The sequence below is a fragment of the Puma concolor genome, chromosome A3 (assembly GCF_028749965.1).
Source record: "Puma concolor isolate L17-30 chromosome A3, mPumCon1.1.hap2, whole genome shotgun sequence".
NCBI lineage: Eukaryota > Metazoa > Chordata > Mammalia > Carnivora > Felidae > Puma > Puma concolor.
The window spans coordinates 115,500,397-115,520,176 of NC_141669.1; the positions used below are offsets into that span (position 1 = coordinate 115,500,397).

Sequence of the window (19,780 nt, forward strand, 5' to 3'; positions counted from 1 at the left end):
CTTCCTAAGTAATTTTGTTTAATCTTTTTTTATGTTTATTTATTTATTTTGAGAGAGAGAGGGAGAGCATGAGCGGGGGAAGGGCTGAGAAAGAGAGGGAGAGAGAGAAAATCCCAAGCAGGCTCCGTACTGTCTGCCCAGAGCCTGACATGAGGCTCGAACCCACGCACCGTGAGATCATGACCTGAGCCAAAATTAAGAATTGGATGCTTAACTGACTGAGCCACACAGGCGCCCCTAATCTTTTCTTTTTCTAAGGCTATTGCCCAAATTAGAAAATTCCAACAAAACTGAAAGCCATACAAGAAAAGAGGAAGATAAGAGGGGTCCAAGGTCACTGCACAGTCCTTCTCCTTTTCTGGGCCACAGGCTCCCCAGACTTCCCAGCACGGAGGTTAAACTGATGCACTCTCGGCTCCCTCTGGCTTCGGGGTCTGCAGTGTTTTAAGTATAGGGTGGAACCCTCAAGTAGCCATCGGAAGGGAGGAGGCCAACGTGAGCCTACAAAGGTGTGAGTCAGGAAGAAGAAATTTATTTGAACCGAAAAGTCCAGAGATATACATGACTTCAGGTACAGTTGGATCTAGACACTCAAATGACAAACTTTCTCATTTCCTTAGTATTGGTTTCATTCTCCAGTGGTCTTCACCAGATAATTGTATCTGAAGTCCTTATTTGTTTATTTGTTTATTTATTTTTCATCTTTTTTTTTAATGTTTTCTACTTATTTTTGAGAGACAGACTGCGAGCAGGGGAGGAGCAGAGAGAGAGGGAGACACAGACTCCGAAGCAGGCTCCAGGCTCTGAGCTGTCAGCACAGAGCCCAATGTGGGGCCTGAACCCACGAACCGTGAGATCATGACCCGGGCTGAAGTCGGACGCTTAACCGACTGAGTAACCCAGGCGCCCCTGTATCTAAAGTCTTTAAAGGAAAAAACAGACCCAGGCAACCTGTGGAGACCCAAACCCCGCTTTGTGGGTAGTAAGCTCTTCTCATTCAGAACTGTGGTAACATGATCTCTAGGCTTCTGTACGTTCTCCTCGTTGCAGGCAGGGAAACATATCTGTTTTCTTCAGAGGAGTCTAGCTTGTGCCATCTTGTTCTTGCACGTGCACACGCACGCCCATATGTGTGCATGTATGCACACGTATGTAAATGTGCTTGTTCAAGAGTCCCACACCACTGTTAGGAGTAGGATCTGGAGAGCCCCAGGAAGAAGAGGGCCTGAGTTCCCTCCACTTTGATAGATTTAGCCTGGTCTACACCAGATTTGGGGGATTCCCCCAAATGCTCCAGCAGATGGGAGCCCTTAAGGGTGTGGTGAGGGCCTGTAAGCAGAGCCAGTGAAGCAGCAGAGGAGAGAATGATCCGGAGAATACGGCTCCTTAGGAAGCAGGACCTTTGAGCTGCACAGGGGAAGTGTAGGGCCCACTACTCACTCGCCTGTCTCTGTGCCACCCCAGGAACACCCCAGGGGACAGGAGCTTCTAGTCAACATCACCTCAGAGCTCAGCTGTGAGAGGCAGCTCTGCCAGGGGGAGAGGCTGGTTTTGTCCTGATGTGCTCTGTGCTGAGGAACGGTGCCACAGCAGCTACGGTGGCTCCAGGAGGCCACAGCGGGGCCAGGCAGGTGAGAAAAAGAAAGAGGCAGGAAGCCTGACGAAACCACATCCCCAGGAAGGCAGCCAGACCCAGGCAGAAAGAGAACCTGAAGGGAAGAATCGTGAAAATGCACATCACTCTTTAAACTTAGGTCAGTGAGATCTGGAACCACAGCTCCAGCCACATGAAGCTGCATGGGACCTCAGCAATCACCTAGTCCAATTTCTGAGCATCTCTGGTGATGGGGACCTCACCACCTGCCCAGGTGGGTGGCTGTGCTCCAGGGAGAGGCCCGGAACATTCTAAGGACAGGTCAGTGTCTTAGGGACCCATGCGAGAGAAAGGCCCAGAGCACAGGACAGTAACAACTTGCTGGAGGGCAGGAAACAAGTTAAAACAAAAAACCCAATTGTGATGATTTGTAGTGAAAGAAGCCGACAAGGAGCTGAGGGTGGGAGCGGCTGGCTCCCTCAGCTGGACAGTCAGGGAAGTTCTGGGGAGGTGGGTGTCAAGGGCTGGGGACAGCTGGGGATGAGAGCACAGCCTCTGCGAGGGACCATGGCAGGAAAGAGGTTGGCACCTTTCCGAAACAGAAGGAAGGCCAGTAGGGGCTGGGGAGGGAGAGGTAGGAGATGATTCTGAAAGGCAGAGCACAGAGGACACAGGCTTCGAGAGCCATGGCGAGGACTCTGGGGGTAGGCTGAGTAACACCCCTCCGGGTGCTGTGCTGAGAGTAGAGCGAATGGAGGCAAGTGGGCAGAGGGAGACCAGGGATGAGGCTGTTGGTGTGTATCTCCTGACACTGGCTGTGCAGCCTCAGGTGAGACGCTCGACTTTTCTGGGCTTCACTATTGCCCACATATATGGAGGTAATGTGGGGCAAATTTTGTTCACTCCCAGGAGGAGCTCCCGACCAGCTAGATGGAATAGGCTGTGGGGGATAGGAAGCTCTCCGTCAGCACAAACATCACACTGAGGCTGGCTCCACCACGCGAGATTTTGTGAAGAGCATTCAGACACCAGAGGAGGGTTGGGTAGAATGACCTCCCTGGTCGCTGACCCTGACTCTCTGTGAGCCATAATTCTAGCCCTACCTCTGGACCTGTCTTGCTGGGTGACCTCAAATTGGTTACTTCCCCTCTCCGTGCCTCAGTTCCCAAGTGAGGACAGAATTAGCTGGATGATCACTCTTGGTCCTCCCACCAGAACATTCTCCTCTTCATCCATTCTCAGTCTTTACCCCAACCCCCACTCACAATGGCCACCGTCTTGGCAGCTGGATGCTCCATGAGAACCTGGTCTTAGTCTTGGCAGAAAGTCCTCTGCATGTCCATCCATTTCAGTTCAAGCATCCTGGGTGACCTTTGGGCTGGAAATCTCTCTGCTCATCCTGGACAGGGGTTATTTTCTTTGGAATCGCTCTGGATGGCCCCGGAACCAGGGCTTGCTTCTGTGCACAGCCTCCCATCCTGTCACCACCACATAAAGGCCACCAGCCCCTAGCAGATCCCAGGAGACTGTGCAGAGGAGCAAGGATTTGCGGACATCCTCCTCCAAACCTGTGAGTGGTGGGCTTTCCCCCTGATGGCACCCCACGTGGTGATCTTCAGAATGTTTGGGGGGCAAGAGACAGAAGGATGGGGCCACTTGGATTAGCTAATATTTTGAGTGTAGCATTATTATTGACATCCAGAACTCTGATCAGAGGACGAAGACAGCAAGATGGTGTGTGTGGGGGGGGTGCCCCCTAACCTTGACTCTGGGAAGGGGCCAGAGTGGGCTTCACAGAGGGCATGATGTCTTACTGAAGCTGGAGAGTCAGTAGGAAATAACTTAGGTAAAATTGCAAAGACAAGGAGGCAGAGGAGCTAGCATGTGCAAAGGACCTTTGTGTAAAGAGCATAGACTTGGAACTAAGTGTGACTTGCCAAATTCCAGCTCCTCCACTCACTGGCTGTGTGTTTCTGGGCAAGTTGCTCTAGCTTTCTGATCTGGGTTGCCCATCTGTAAAACGGCAGATGACCACATCTACCTTAAAGGAATGTTAAGTGTAAGAGTAACAGGTGCTTATCAAAGATGATCCTTTTCTCTCTGGGTAATTCTCACTCTTGTTCCTCCTGGTGTCAAAGTGTTAAGACAAGATGCTTCAGCTTTGGAAACTTGTTCTCTTGTGCGGCCTGCTCACTGGGACCTCGGCATCTCTTCTTGGAGACCTTAGCAACGACCTGAATAATGTTGTGGACAAGCTGAAACCTGCTGTTGAGAAAGGACTTGAGACCATTGACAATACAGTTGAATGTGAGTTATCAAGATGATTGGCCTAAATTCTATGCCCGCATTACCAGAGGCTGCCACCAGGGGATGCTCTTTATGAGTGGTTTGCTGAGAAAGGTGGCTATTCAGTTCTAGTTCATTCACTTATTTTTCTAGGAATAAGCAATGCTCAAATGAATATCCCTTTACACACTACATCATGGCAAACTTTTCCTAATATATGTGTCGGATAAATTCCTAAAAGTGAGATTTCAAAAGTTCAAAAGGTATGCACATTTTAGGGGCGCCTGGGTGGCTCAGTCGGTGAAGCGTCCAACTTTGGCCCAGGTCATGATCTCGCAGTTCACGAGTTCGAGCCCCACGTCGGGCTCTGTGCTGACAGCTCGGAGCCTGGAGCCTGCTTCCGATTCTGTGTCTCCCTCTCTCTCTGACCCTCCCCCCATTCATGCTCTGTCTCTCTCTATCTCAAAAATAAATAAACATTAAAAAAAAATTTTTTTAATAAAAAAAAGGTATGCATATTTTAAATTACAGTCGTTGTTGACAAATAATCCCTTACATTAACATTCTCTCCGTTAGTCTTGGGAGAGCGCCTTCCCCTCTCCCACCCTTGACAGTACTAGTATGGGCAACTTAAGTGTTTTGCTAATGTCATAGACAAAAGATTATGACTCATTTCACTTTGCATTTCTCCAATTATGAAAGAATCCACTCATTTTTTCCATATTTTATTAGCTGTTTACATATTTTAGCACATTTTGTTCATATTCATAGCCTATTCTTCTGCTACGTTGTTCAATGTTCTTATTAATTTGTATTAGTTCATTGGAAATTAGCCATACTTAAGCCGTCAGCCTAGGTAGCTTTTTTTTTAAGTTTCTTTATTTATTTTGAGAGAGAGAGCACACACACACACACATGCACAACACACACACACACACACACACACACACACACACACACACACGTTTGAGTGGGGAGGGGGAAAGGGGCAGAGAGAGAGGAGGGAGAGAATCCCAAGCAGGCTCTGGGCTAACAGCAATGCTAACAGCTCCAAAATGGAGCTTGATCCCACAAACTGCAAGATCATGACCCGAGACAAAACCAAGAGTCAGATGCCTAACCACCTGAGCCACCCAGGCGCCCCTAAGCCTAGGTAGCTTTAAAGCTACCTAGCTTTATATTTATTTAATTTTGTCTCCTTTTTTAATTCTGATTTCTTTTTGTTGTTGTTGTTTTGTAAATGTTTATCTATTTACTTTCAGAGAGAGAGGGAGAGTGGGAGCTGGGGAGGGGCAGAGAGAGGGAGAGAGAGAGAATCCCAAGCAGGCTCTGTGCAGAGCCCAACTTGGGGCTCGATCTCACAAATTGTGAGATCATGCTCTGAGCCGAAAACAAGAGATGGACCCTTAACCAACTGAGGCACGCAGGCACCCCTTTATGAATGCCTCTAAATGCCTGCTGCCAAGCTCTCATCCTCGAACTCCCATTTGTCACTTTTATGAGTTGGAGCCATACTTTTCCCTTGATTCTGGATTTTCCATTTCTTAGTTTATTCTCTTCATTTTGTTTGACCCAGTTTCTGAAACTTGTGTGAATATCTCATTCAGAGCAATAGACCACCACCCCCCCACCCCATCTCAACTAGAAGCTGGTGTACAATTGATATCAATTGCCTCGTTCGTTGATTGATTGCTCTGGGTACGAATGATGAGTATGTATTAGTACAAAGGTAGCACAGAAGGAACAAAGGCTCCCCAGCCGCATGACTTTAGGCACATTTCTTAACCTTTCGGTCCTTTATTTCCTCATCTGAAAATGCAGATAATAACAATATCTACCTCATTTGTATTGTTAGGAAGAGTAAATAAAATAACATAGGCAAATGGTCTTTCCTAGCGCCTCGTACATGGTCACTGCTCCATAAATGGCACACAACTCTCAATGGCAATTGTTTTTGTCAGCTATCCTTCAGAAACTGAAGGCTGACGTGGCGGTGCTTCAGGATTCCAAGGTTTGGCAGCTGGCCAAGCAGAAGCTGCAGGAAGCTGAGAAGTTGGTGAACGATGCTCTTTCGAAGGTCCTCTCACTTAAGGACGGGACTTTGAGGTGAGTTGATGCTTCAAGATGGAGAGCTTTGCTTCAGGAAAAGGGAACACACACCTTTGGGGAGGTGAGTTTAAGATCAAAGACAGAAGGGTGGATAAATCTTGCTCCTCCTCATAGAGCTGAGGCCGTCTGAGGCCAGGTTCATCAGGGCTTGAGCAAATTAGAAGCAGGGCCGCGGGGCCAGTCCGAGCAGCTCATGGGTTTGGGCTTCCACATTCTGTAATTTCAGGATCCCAGTGAAGGTCCCTTTAATCCTCACCCCCACCTGCTTGCTGGTGCCTGAAGTCCCTCTTCCAAGGAATAAGACCTTTCTTCTCCAAATATAGCTGAGGGTAAAAGTCTGGATCCCCTCAGGAGAGAGAAAACTGGAATGCATACCACATAGCTGGCTCCACACATAGAGTTTTGGAGTCAGACGGTTCTGGGTTCAAGTTCTGATGCTGACACTTGTTGCTCCCCGGAATCTGTGGGGGAAATGACATCCGTCTGAGTGCCCGTTTTTGCTACGCCCCAACACGGAGAGGATCAAACTTCCAAACAGGGCGACCGTGAAGGCCAAAGAAGGCAGGGGTGGTGAGGCCCAAATGCTCAGCGTGATGCTGGCATCAGGGTAGCATGGCTGTCACGAGGAATAACAAAGGCAAACCGTGGTTTTTGCACAGCTTGAACATCCTTAACTCCCGCATCCTGAATATCAAAATTGAACTGACTCCTGATGGCGAAGGCATTAACATAAGGGTCCCCGTCACCGCTAATGTCACCCTGGCTCTGTGAGTATGCATTCGAATCTGGGATTGGGGAGTGGCAGTGCAGCATGGCCAGGGGATTCCCAGATTGGAACCAGGCACTTTTCCATGCTGCTATGTGGCCTTGGGCCTCAGTTTCCCAATCTGTAAATGAGGGGGCCTTTCCAGCTCTAAGGTCTGAGCCCTTAAAATGTTCTGATGGGGGCGCCTGGGTGGCGCAGTCGGTTGAGCGTCCGACTTCAGCCAGGTCACGATCTCGCGGTCCGTGGGTTCGAGCCCCGCGTCGGGCTCTGGGCTGATGGCTCAGAGCCTGGAGCCTGTTTCCGATTCTGTGTCTCCCTCTCTCTCTCTGCCCCTCCCCTGTTCACGCTCTGTCTCTCTCTGTCCCAAAAATAAATAAACGTTGAAAAAAAAAATTAAAAAAAAAAAATGTTCTGATGAACTTTGGCCATCACCAAGTCTCTTTTAAAAGAACCTTCCATTAAATATTTCTGAAATCGTAACATTTGTACGATTGTAAAATTTGTAACTTTTACAATCTAATTGTAAAATTTGAAAAATTGAGAAAACATGAGCATTCACAACTCTTTGGCAAAATTTCCTCCAGCATTATCTGCTCCCTTGAGACTCTCTTTGAATAGCAAGGACCTCTGTGCCTAATGCATATAGTATTGTACAGTATATAATGAAGGGCGTGTGTGACAAATACAATTTTAAAGTATATTAATGACTTTAAGAAAGATAGATAGGAGAATGAGCATGTGTGGAAGCAGATAGATGGAGGACACGGGGGCTCCATCATTCATTGGCAATGAGATCTTTGGATGGTTGCTTAGCCTGTCCGTACCAGTATTTCCCCATTTTGAAAATAGGGATAATAGTGCTTTTCCCTCATGGTGTTTGTGTAATGACATGGATTAATCCAGGCATTTTAGAAATGCCTGGCATATAATTTGCCCTCGATAACTGTTAACTATTATTATTTTAATTATTACAGTGGTGCTATATAAAAATGTCATATGAGCCATATCCATGTGGCCAGGCAAAGACGCCCCTAACATAAATATGTCAGTCTCATAAGGAATATAGATGACACTGACATCAGCCATAGACATCCTGGGTAGTGCGTACCCACAGTGGAGGAAGCTTAGCAGGCCTTCTCGACTTGCATTCACTGGGAATCTTATTTCCTACAGGCCTCTCATTGGCAAGAAGGTCAACCTGAAAGTTTCTTTGGACCTCCTGACTAGCCTCAGACTTGAAACCGATGCCCAGACTGGCATCCCCAAAGTGGTCGTGGGAGAATGCCTCAGTGACTCAGACAGCATCTCCATCACCTTGCTGGACGGGTAAGGCCCTTGTTCCACCTCAGCAGAGCTGGGCTCTCAGGGGAGTCGAGGACCCCTAATCTCAGCCCTATTCCTATACCCACGAGGCAGCACCATGTAGCGAAAAGGAGTTTCGCTCTGGAGTCAGACAGACCTTGGCTCTGCTACCAGCTTGTAACATTGTGACCAACTCCGAGCCTCAGTTTTCCCTTCAGTGAAGGTGATAATAATGCCTGCTCCTCAGTTGCTGAGCCGACCAGATGGAAAGACACAAGTGTCTGGCACCCAGCCTGGCACACACTAAGCTCTCAGGGATCATAATACCCGTACGGACTCTGTCTCCTTGTTCTCTCCGTTACCGAGACCAGAGTGTTGACCTCTGAGCACGAATCTGTTCGTTCCACCTTACGGTGCTGCCAGGATTCTGCTTCCTGCTTTTTGAAGCTCTGTTGTTTTGTGCATGTGCACATTTAGGATTGTTACTTTTTCTTGCAAAATGGACCCCTCTATCATTATGTTATATCCCGTAATAACAACAACAAACTGTATTCACCTTCTTGCCTCCATGTGGGGGTGGGGGGAGAAGAGAAGTCAGTGCTTACCATGGGCTCTAAGTTCCGATTGCCCCCAGAGAGGCCTCCACCCACTGGAAAATTCCCAAAATGAGATCTTGAAAACTCAATCCTCTCCATTAAAATCATCGATCCCTGTTAATCCACAAAACCTATGCCTTAAACTGTGCTTGAAAGGGCACGTTTGGCGGGGAAAGAAGATTGGGAGAGGAAGGGTGACCCTGGAGGTGGCTCATGGAGGAGGAAAGTCTGGAAGCTGAGGGCTGGGGCAGGTTGGCTTTGGGAGGAAACAAGGCTGGCTTCTCAGCTCTCAGCCGTGAGGGCTATGAGCAGAGGTCACTCTACCATACCCCTCTCGAGGGATATGACCGCAGGTTGCCTGAAGTTCCCTCCCCCCGCCCAAACCAAAGAAAGGCTCTCCTGCCTGATGTTATTTGGGAAGGCTGGGATACAAAGTGACAGACCTGAGCCCTGCTGGATACGGCCTTGTCTGCAGGTCCCAGGGAATTCATCCTGTCACTCTGGGTCTCAGTGTCCACATCTGTGAAATGGCATTCCTCTCTACTGCCCCCAGCCTGCTCACCCCAAGTGCTCCCCACAGCTGTCTGGGCTCAGTATGAGCTAGCCCCACCCTCAGATCACTGCGCTCTTGCCATCACTCACTGCATTCCAGGCACCCTGGCCCTTACTCAGAGAAGCTCTCTCCCACCTCTAGACCTGTCCTTGTTCCGGCCTCCTAGAACACCTTGCCCCTCCACCTCCATGTTCTTCTTAACCTTCAGGTTCTAGCAATGCTTCCTCCTGGGGCGCCCGGGTGGCTTAGTTGGTTAAGCGTCTGACTCTTGATTTCAGTTCAGGCCACGATCTCATGGTTTGTGAGTTCAAGCCCCACATTGAGCTCTGTGCTGACAGTGCTGAGCCTGCTTGGGATTCTCTCTCTCCCTCTCTCTTTGCCCCTCCCCCGCTTGCACACATGCTCTCGCTCTCTATCTCTCAAAATAAATAAATAAACTTAAAAAAAAGATTTTAAAAAGTTTCCTTCTATTCTCCCTCGAAATAGTCTACTCTAGCTCTTCAGAGTACTTGTCCCAAGTTGTCCTTATATATTTAATTCTATATTTATTTCATTGCTTCTTTTAGCCAAAAATGCTTGAACATCTGCTATGTCCCAGATAGGCTCTGAACTCTGGAGAATTTTTGATGACAACAGACAAGGACCCTGTTTTCCTGGAGTTTATTGTCCTGAGGGAAAGGCAGGCAGACAAGCTTCTAGTCCATCTGTAAAGAGCCCTCAAAGAAAATGTCAGATTATAATGTCAGACACATAGCGGTCTGATGCAAAGCACTCTCTTAGGCGAGCAGTCAGGGAAGGCTGCTCGGAGGAGGTGTCGGTCATGCTGAGAGCTGAAGGTGGGAAGGAGCCAGACTTAGCAAGACTTGTTTCATGCTTAGGTACCAGGAGGCATGGTGCTTGTGTTTTGCTCCTCCCCGTGGCCCCAGCCCAGCTTAGTGCCTGGCATGTAGGTGGTGATCTGTAAATATGTGTTGAATGAATAAATGAATGAATGAAGTCTTAAGGTTGTGAGGAGACTCTCACAGGTTGAGGTGAGCCTCTGGTCAGACGTGGGGTGCCCCTGAACAGCACTCTGTGGTTAGAAAGGCGTCACAGTGTCCCTGGGTCTATGTGACTTCAAGGTGCTACGTCATCTCCCACCCTCCTCCCCGCTGCTATGTGGCAGTTCTCCCCACTTGCCTGGCTTTATCAGTTGCCTCTCTTTTCCAGCCACAGTCAACTGATCAACAAGGTCCTGAACTCCATGACCAGCATCCTGGAAAAGACTGTGTCCCACCTAATAGAGAAGGAGGTGAGTCCTCCACTCCTGGAGGCCCAGAGACATGAGAGGGGCAGGGGGGAGAAGGGAGGCAGGTTTACCATTCACAGGCCTGATCGTATTCTCTGGCACCTTTTCTTCCAAGGTGCAAACTTCTCCTTGGGCTGTCAGCTGGAACCTGCACCCCTTTACTCAGCCTAGGGAGCAGGAGAGAGGAGCAGGGCCTGACAGTAGCTGAAATCATTGGGTCCCAAACTTGAGCCACTGGCCATATCTACCTGGCCTTTTTAGCTAATGTGTTCTTTTAAACAATGCAATTTTACTTAAACTTATTTAAATACATTTATCTTAAAAGAAAACTATACCTCCACCATAATTAGAAATTAGTATCACTTAGATAATTAATTAAAGCAATAAACACCAACCTGTAAAAATAGGTATTTTCATCATTTTCATACGTACACACATATGTACACACAAAGTTCCAGAGATTCTGAATCAGTCATTCTGGAAGGGGGCTGGGAATCTGGGTTTGTGAAAGAAAAATCCTCCACATGGCTCTGTGATTCACTGAATGGGAGCCTCACTACTCAAAATGTGGTCCTCTGACCAGCAGCATGGACCCTCACCAGGGAGCTTACTAGAAATGCAGGCTCTCAGCCCGCCCCCCTGCCCCATCACCACCCAGACGTGCTGAGTCAGAATTTGCATTTTAGTGAGCTCCTCAGGGGATTGTACACACAGAATGGTGAGAAACTCTGCTCTATGGTTCCCAGGGCCCCATTTGATTCCTTAAAATTCCAGGGTGCCAAGGTTCAAGGTTTCCAAGAGTGTAGGGTTCTGGGATGTGAACATTCTAGATTCTCAAGGTTCTAGGGTTCCAATGTTCTAAGGTTTTAGAATTCTAACATCCTATTGTTCTCTAGTTTTAGACTTCTAAGTTTCTGTTGTTCTAGAATCCTAAGGGTCAAAGGTTCTGAGATACTCCTGGGCAGCTGGCAGTTTCTCCCCAGCTGATAATGATTTGTCCTCCTTCCTGTTCCTGGCCCTCCTCCCCCTCCCTCCTTCCCTTCTGCCCTGTTTCTCCGCCCGCCCCCCCTCCCGCCCCACAGGTGTGCCCATTGATCCACCTCTTGGTCTCCACCGTGGATGAACATATTTTACATGACATCATTGGTAAGTCACAGCCTGGGGACGGCGGCAGGGTGGGGAGCTTTTCCCTCTGCAGCCTTCTAAGGTTAAGCACGAACCCTGCACCCACCCCATGGTAGGTCTGGCCAGGGGACCCTGGAGAAGCAGGAGGACCCAACGTCTGAGCAAGCTGGGGGAGTGTGGCTGGATGGAGTCTTTGCAGAACTGAGGGGGTTCTGTGGGCCTCTGAGAGCTCTCTATCATCCCTCTTTAAACCCACAGAACCTGCCTGTGAGATGTGAGAAGAGCGGCCATATCTGGGTTCAAATCCTGGCTCTGATATTTAGCAGCTATGGGGCCTTGTTCAAATGGGTCTGCCTCTCTGAGCCTGGGTTTCCTCCCAGGTGAACCAAGATTGTAAACACCGGAGGCTGATGAGTGGATTCAGAGGAAAAGCTGGCCTCTTTCCCTCCTTGTGAAAAGCCGTGGCTTCTCCTCCAGCCATGGGGGGTGGGGGAGCGGCTTTCTTTGTTCTCTGGGTCTCCAGGCGTGGCTGGGGTTGCCGAGCAGTAGAAGTGGGTAGGTGAAGGTATCAGGGTCCTGGAGGTGGCCCCTCTATGGAAACAGCCACAGGTCAGTTCCTTGGGCGATCTTTCTACGCTCTGCGTACACCATCCCATCGGAGCCTCGCAACAGCCCTGTGGGGTGGGTGCTGTCATTATACCCATTTTACAGATGAACAAACTGAGGCTCAGAGAAGTGGACTGACATGCCTGAGGTCCCATGGCTGTCAGACTGACCCGCTGGAGAGCAGCAGCCATTGGGGTCTGGTTTCTACTGGAGAATGAGGCCTGCTATTTATTTTGTCCCTTCAGATAAACTTCCAAAGGACAGCAAACCGCAAGCTGCTGCCTGAAGAGGGGCATGAGGAGGGCTTCTGTGATGCCCAACCAAAGGTAAGGGGTGGCTCTGTGCCCCATTAAGGGGATGAGGCCCCTCCACAGGCACCTGTGGTGAAGCCAAAGCAAGGCTTGGCTTCTCTCTTTTTAGCAGTAGGCTGAGCCCTAATTTTGGTCATAGACTGAGCTGTGACCCTGGCCCCAGCCTGAACCCTGACCTGGTCACACTCTGCACCTTGAACCTTATTCCGACACCCAGAATGAGCCTGGATCCTAGTCACAGACTGAGCCCTGACCTTGATCTCAGACTGATCCACGATCCTGGTCGTATACTGAGCCCTGAACCCTGGCTCTAGTCTTGGCCTCTGATCAGTCTTTTCACATCTGCCATTGCTCCTAAGGTGAGGGGAGAGAAGGGTGAGGGGAGGAGGATAGGTCCGTGTCAGGTGCCAGAGACAAACCCCAAACCACAGGTGCCAGTCCCTTCTCCAAGACGTGAGACTCTGTAGGATATTGTGGAAAAGAGTTCGGGCAGCAGGGTCTGGTGGCTAACAGGGATCCACAACAACCCCACTGCGGTCAGTGCCCTAAGCCCTTGCGGTCTCATTCCAGCTCAGTTCCCAGTGGCTTGACTGTGCCCCACGTAGCATCTCCATCTGGTAAGGTACAGCCACTATCCAACCAGAGTGACAGCCTAAGTTCAGCCAGAAGGAGCCCTTGCAGATCCTTCTCCTCATGGTTGGGACAGCAGCCTCTGTGCTCACCGCCCTCCACCCCCTGCAATAAAAAAACAATTTCTGCACCCTCCTGTGTGGCTCCTTTTATTCCCTCCATTGGCATGGGGAGGGGGCAACTGGGGTGGTAGAGACCTGGGTGGGATCTGGAAGAGATATTTGGGACTATCCATCTTGTTTCACAAGGCACAGAGAGGGCAAGAGACTGACCCAGGGTCACACAGCCAGTCGGTGGCAGTGGCAGACCCCTTGATTCATCCATTCACACGCTCGGCAGGTATTTAGTGAGTCCCTACTGTGGACCAGGCAAGCAGTGGGAAGGCGACAGTCACATTCTGGGTGACCCCACCTAGTGCTTTCGTCCCCTGCCCTCCAGGGACTCTGAGAGGCCTTGTGGAGGACTGGGGACATCTGATCCATGGGCTCAGGAGTACAGAGCAGAATGACATAGGGTCAGGGGCCTAGGCCACATCCCAGCCTGCCCCTCCGTGCCCCCTGAAGGGCTGGAGCTGAGATCAATTCAAGCAACCCCTGAGAACACCCATGGTCCCCAGACTCCAGGGCTCATCTCCCCTCCAACTGCCAGCCTGAGAGCCTGTGCGCCCACCTGCCAGGCTGCACGGAGGCCCAGCCAGCCTGGTGAAGCCAAGGGTCCCTTGGAGACCAGCTTCTGTCTCTAGCCGAGGTCCCTTCTTCCACACTCCAGAGCTCAGCTCACCCCAGGCTGTGCCAGACCATGGTTGAGTCAGCATCGCTCTGCTTATGTTACCACCACTGCCATCCTGGGGAGCTGCCTTTGCTGGCCACATGTGACCTCACCAGTTCTTAACAACAGCCAGGAAACACTGTTCTTGTCCCCATTTGACACATGAGGAAACTAAGGCTCACAGAGGGAAAGTGACTCATCAAGGTCACACAGTAAGCAAGTGGCAAATCTGGATCTGAACACACAACTATGAGAGCCTTTGCTCAGAGAAGTGATATCCCATTGCCCAGGCACTTTGGCTGCCTCCTCAGCCCCCAGCAGGCACTGCTTTCTTCTGCCCCTGACACATGAGAGCCTCTCGAGGCTGGTCTTCCTCCCTACATGCAGGCCTCAGTTTCCCCTTTGCCCTGCAGGGAGGAGGATGCCACCCCATCCAAAAGGGACTGCCTCATGGGGTCCAGTCACCTCAAGGGACTCTTGAGTCCCTGGAGTGGCCTGGAGGGGCCTCAGACCAGCTCTCCTGAGTGATCCCATGAGGACCTCAGTTCAGATGTGCCAAGGGGCTGCTGGGCACAGGGCGAGGGCCAGGGAGTTTGGCACATCTGAGCTCAAGATGGCCCCTGCCACTTTCTAGCTCTGAAATCTTGGGTAATTTACTTAGCCTCTCAGAATCTGGAGTTTCTCCCCTGTAGGGAATTAACAGTAAAACCTCGGTCACTAGGCTGTTGCAAGGATGGGAAGTGTTTAACTAGGGCCTGATAGCTATTGCGTCCCCTCTACACGCTGAAATTGCTATCACAACCACCCTAGTGTTTGTTGATTGACTGCTAACAGCCCTGATGTGGTAGAGAAAACCATGGTCCTGGGAGATCTTGGGTTTTCACCCCGTCTTTATCACAACACTGTCAATGATCTCCCAGTGGTCATTCTCTCCCCTCCCCAGATTTTAACTGGGCACATCGTCCCCAGCCAGAGACTACATTTCCCAGCCTCCCTTGCAGTAGCCATGCGATTAAAGTCTGACCAATGGCATATCAGCAGAAATGATGTGTTTGAAAGGAAGGAGTTCCTGGCTGGCTGGCTCAGTGTGTGGAGCATGTGACTCATGATCTTGGGTTGTGAGTTCAAGTCCCACATTGGGAAATGAGCTTTAAAAAAAAAAAAGGGGGGGGGTCCCTCTACTTTCTTCCTTCTATCAAGTTAGAAATGGGAATGAGCAGAACTGTCTGAGACCTAGAGGTGGAAGCTGTGTACTGAGCCAGCAGAGCTGCTCCTAAAGCCCCTGACCACCCACCTCTGGGCTCCATGGCAGTAAAAGAATGAGCTAGCTTATTTAAACCAGTGTGTTTTGGGGTCTCCTTGTCAAGGCTACTTTGTCTCTATTCCACCTGCCTCCTTCTGCCAATAACGTGCTGTGTGACATTAGCCTGCTAACTTCTCTCTGAGCCCTGTTTTCTTATTGCCACAGAGATCCCTAAAGGCCCTTCCTGTTCCAACAGGACAAAAGTTAGTGCTCCCTCCAGACTTGAATGGGAAAGAGAATAAACATTTATTGAGTCCCTACCACATGCCAGGCACTGTATTAGACTGGTGATTCTTTGCCCCCCAGGGGCATTGGCAATGTCTGGAGACATTTTAATTGTCACAGATTGTTGCAGATGCTACTGGCATGTCGTGAGTAGAGGCCGGGGATTGTCACTTAGCATTCTACAATACACAGGACAGCCTCTCACAAAAAAGAATCATCCAGGCGAAAATGTCAATAGTGTTGAGAATTCCTGTATTAAACCTTTATGCACATTATCTCATTGAATTCCGTTTTTTTCTGAGGGATGCAGTGAATGGGTCTTGGGGGAAGATGTGGCAACTAAGTAAGGCTCAGAGAGGTGAAGTGACTTGCCCAAGGCCACACAGCTGGTCAGGGGCAAAGCTGGATTTAATCCAAAGTCACCCTCCTCCAGAGCCGGTGCTTCCCTTCTGGTGGGGGAAGAAGGGTGAGTTTTCCTTTCTCGCTGTTTTGTGACAACCCCTCCTCCCACAAAAAATACACAAAGGAGGTCTCAAAATTCAGGGCTTCTTTGGGCAGTAACCAACTGGAGTCATTGCCAAGCCTTTGTCCATGCTGTTATGTCTACTGGGGACACCATTCCTCCTCCCTCCCCAGCTGGCTAAATCCTGCTCAGCCTTAAAACTTTGCTCAGGGGCGCCTGGGTGGCTCAGTCATTTAAGTGTCCGACTTTGGCTCAGGTCATGATCTCATGGTTTGTGAGTTCGAGCCCCGCGTCGGGCTCTGTGCTGACAGCTCGGAGCCTGGAGCCTGCTTCAGATTCTGTCTCCCTCTCTCTCTCTCTCTGCCTCTCGCCTGCGCGCTCTCTCTCTCTCTCTCTCTCTCTCTCTCTCTCTGCCCCTTGCTCACTTGTGCCCTCTCTCTCCCTCAAAAAAATGAAAGGAAACAAAAATCTTGGGCGCCTGGGTGGCTCAGTCAGTTAAGCAGCCGACTTTGGCTCAGGTCATGATTTCATGATTCATGAGTTTGAGTCCCACATGGGGCTTTCTGCTGTCAGCCTCAAACCCACTTTGGATCCTCTGTCTTCTCTCTTTGCCCCTCCCCTGCTCCCCCTCCCTCTCTCTCTCTCTCTCAAAAATAAATAAACATTAAAAAAAGGAAGAAAGAGTGTCAACTCTGGTTAGTATGGTTTTTCCCTTCTTTTTTTTTTTAATATTTATTTTTGAGAGAGGGGGAGGGGCAAAGAGAGGGGAACAAAAGATCTGAAGCAGGCTCCACCCGATGGGGGCCGCCAACCAGCGAGCCTCGAGATCATGACCTGAGCTGAAGTCGGATGCTTAACCCACTGAGCCGCCAGGCGCCCCGGTTTTCACCTTTCCTATTCATCAATCTGCCCCCATGAGCTCTTTGAAGGCAGGTACCTCGCTCCTCTCAACAGCCCCAGCGTCCAGAAAAGGACCAGATACAGTACAAGCACTAACAAATGTTGAATGAGTGAGTGAATGAATGAATGAATGAATGAATCTCTTCTGTCTGTATACAATCAGACACCATCTCCAGGACACCTGAGTGGGTAGGTGCACAGGGAATTTCTAGTAAGCCAGAACTGGGAGTATAGGAGACTTGTCATCATTTTCTGTCAATCAGGGCCAGATACCTGGGACTTGAGGACATAAGTGATGGACTAGGACCAAATGCGGGGCTCCTAGGTAATTGAAGCCAGAACATGGGGTGGTTGGGGCCAAGGCCACATGGCCCCACCGGTGACTAACGTGGGCAATGGAGGTGAAAGGAAAGAGGGTGCAGAAGTGACGAGGGCTCTGTTGTCAGCCTGGCGCCCCTGCTACCAGCTCTGGCTCAGACCTCAAAGAGGGGTGAGGGCTTCCTGGAGACAGTGACACCTCATGAAGGAGGCTTTGGGGACAAAGAGGCCATACGGAGGAGGAGAGGGAAGAACTGGCCTGAGGGAATATATGGGAAGAAAGAAGGCAAGACCTGACTGGACCCCGAATCAGCCAGAAAACAGAGAGCAAAACTGTCGCCCAAGCTCTTTTAAAGGTTTAATTCAATTAAATAAATGCTGGATCTTTCCAATGTTTACACCATCCCTTCAGGATAACATCTCAGGATCAAAATTATTTACTTTATGCCTTGGAACATTTTAGGATGCCAGGAACACATCATAGAACTTACCAACCCGGATCTTTCTATTTACGCTAGGATGAGGGAGTATATACATTTCACCGTATATTTGCCAGCAGATAGACACTTTTATTTTAAATATTTGTTCTTTGAATGGGAGTGGAATAAACTTCATCGCCCTGGAAGAGCTGAAGGTCCCAAGTTTGGAGAGTCAATTATTCCATCAACTCAACAGATTATTTTCTCAACTTTTTTTTTTTTAATTTGGGGAAATACTGTGTTTTACAGCTGAATGAAAATACAGCTCTGAGAACTGTGCTGAGCTGGTGTCACAATGATGCAAGAAACTGGGACTGGGTGGGGGAACTGAACGGGGATGCTGAAATTTGACAAATTTCATTTGTTGGGGTGACTCACTTCTGTGTTAATGTTTGTTCAAGAAATAGCATGGATTTTCCAAAAGGAAGAGGGTTGTTGAGCACCTAGCTAAGCCAGGCTCTGTGCCTGATGACAGAAACAGGACCCCCTGCCCCTGAGCGCAGCAGCCTAGAGGGGATCCTGCAAAGCTCCAAGTCCACAGCAGGGGCTGGGAGTGAAGAGGGCAGGACTCAGGCTCATAGCCCCCCTGGGAGGTGGGGGTGAGAGAAAGACTCGTAGGAGGGGCTTCTGGCCCAGCCTGGGGCTGAGGGGCATCGCATTTTAACAAAATGACGTATTTTATGAAAAATAACTCCATGTTCCAGAAAACATCAAAAGTGAGAGGAGTAGCTCTGTTTTACTTTCTTTCTTTCTTTTTTTTTAATTTCGTGGGGCGCCTGGGTGACTAATCAGTTAAGCATTCAACTCTTGATTTTGGCTCAGGTCATGACCTCACCGTTCAGGAGTTCAAGCCCTGCATGGGGCTCTGTGCTGACAGCATGGAGCCTGCTTGGGATTCTCTTTTTCTCTCTCTCTGCCCCTCCCCTCTCTCGGTCTCCTTTCTCTCTCTCTCTCTCTCTCTCTCTCTCTCTCTCACACACACAAATAAATAAATAAATAAATAAATAAACAAACATTTTTTAAAAATCTCCATAACGACTGGCTTAACAGAAGACAGCTGGATCCTCGCATCTGCTCTGCCTCCAGTCAGTTCCAGTATCACATGTCATGGAGTTCTCAGAAAAATCTGCTCTACACTTGTGAGATAAATGAGAGAGAAGAGGCAAATAATGTCTTCATATTAATTCAAAATTGTTTTGGACCTCGCAGACCTCCTGGAAGTTTGGTGGGGGCCCCCAGACTACACTTTGAGAACCACTGGGCTAGTTACTAGGAAGCCATGGAAAGTTTCCAGACAGGAGAGAGACAATCTCAGCAATCAGTTTCAGGAAGTTTCCTCTAACAGGTGATATGTTGGGTGGGTTGAAAGGAGGCAAAGGCCATGGCTGGTCCAGGTCCCACCCAGGGCAGGAGCTGTTGGGGTGGAGAGCTGGGCTGTGGACAGAGAGAGAGGGTAGCTTCCAGGGAGGAGGTGCCCATGAGAGAGGTACAGCTAGGGAAGTCCATTCTGCAACTTAATCATGCTGAGCCTTTGCTATCCTGGGCCCCCCAGACTAGGCTCTGGGGCCAGAGCTGATGGTTCAGGAGCCTACATCCCACCGTCCTCAGCTTAGGAAGGAGAGAGTGTTGCAGGAAGGCACTAGACCTCACCTTTGGTTCTGATTCTCTTTATCTCATATCCAAGGTCAGTAGGCAAAGTCACATTTGTCCCTGTTGTCCTGCAAGCACTTGCCCATCCAACTGACCCTCTGCCTACAGACACAACTGCTAACTGGAGCAGCTGTACTGACAATGGTATCCGTGGACCTACATTTCACAACCTTGATCGAAGCTTCCAGGGTGTCTCACCACACCATGCCACAATCACACCCCTTGGTATTTACCCAAAGGAATTGAAAAGATGTGTCCACACAAAAACCTGCACTTGGAGATTTTAGCAGATTTATCCATAACTTCCCCAGCTTGGAGGAACCAAGATGCCCTTCAACAGGTGAATGGATAAATAGACTGTGGCACATCCAGACAGTAGAATATGATGCAGCACTAAAAATAAATGAGCTATGGGGCTCCTGGTGGCTCAGTCCCTTGAGCACCCAACTCTTGGTTTCTGCTCAGGTCATGATCTTGTGGTTTGTGAGATCAAGCCCTGAGTTGGGCT

General features: G+C 49.4%; 2 protein-coding genes and 1 long non-coding RNA gene across 3 annotated transcripts in view; 2 read left to right on the forward strand and 1 right to left on the reverse strand.

The window, feature by feature from the left end:
* The window catches only part of LOC112869699 (vomeromodulin-like), a 288,979-nt gene that overhangs the window by 119,622 nt on the left and 149,577 nt on the right, over positions 1 to 19,780 (forward strand). The gene's annotated exons all lie outside the window — the stretch shown is intronic.
* Positions 1 to 19,780, reverse strand: part of LOC147582708 (uncharacterized) — a 61,782-nt gene that overhangs the window by 12,564 nt on the left and 29,438 nt on the right. The gene's annotated exons all lie outside the window — the stretch shown is intronic.
* BPIFA2 (BPI fold containing family A member 2) lies at positions 3,739 to 13,296 on the forward strand. Its single transcript, XM_086701982.1, has 8 exons — positions 3,739 to 3,901; positions 5,842 to 5,986; positions 6,649 to 6,756; positions 7,929 to 8,081; positions 10,416 to 10,497; positions 11,577 to 11,640; positions 12,471 to 12,551; positions 13,107 to 13,296. The coding sequence occupies exons 1-7, from the start codon at positions 3,745 to 3,747 to the stop codon at positions 12,509 to 12,511; spliced, it is 750 nt and encodes a 249-aa protein (XP_086558108.1). The 5' UTR covers positions 3,739 to 3,744; the 3' UTR covers positions 12,512 to 12,551; positions 13,107 to 13,296.

Coding starts and splice junctions, on each gene's coding strand:
- BPIFA2 (XM_086701982.1), top strand. CDS start 3,745: ATGCTTCAGCTTTGGAAACTTGTTCTCTTGTGCGGCCTGCTCACTGGG. Junction 5,987..6,648: donor CTTAAGGACGGGACTTTGAG/GTGAGTTGATGC, acceptor GTTTTTGCACAG/CTTGAACATCCTTAACTCCC. Junction 6,757..7,928: donor GCTAATGTCACCCTGGCTCT/GTGAGTATGCAT, acceptor TATTTCCTACAG/GCCTCTCATTGGCAAGAAGG.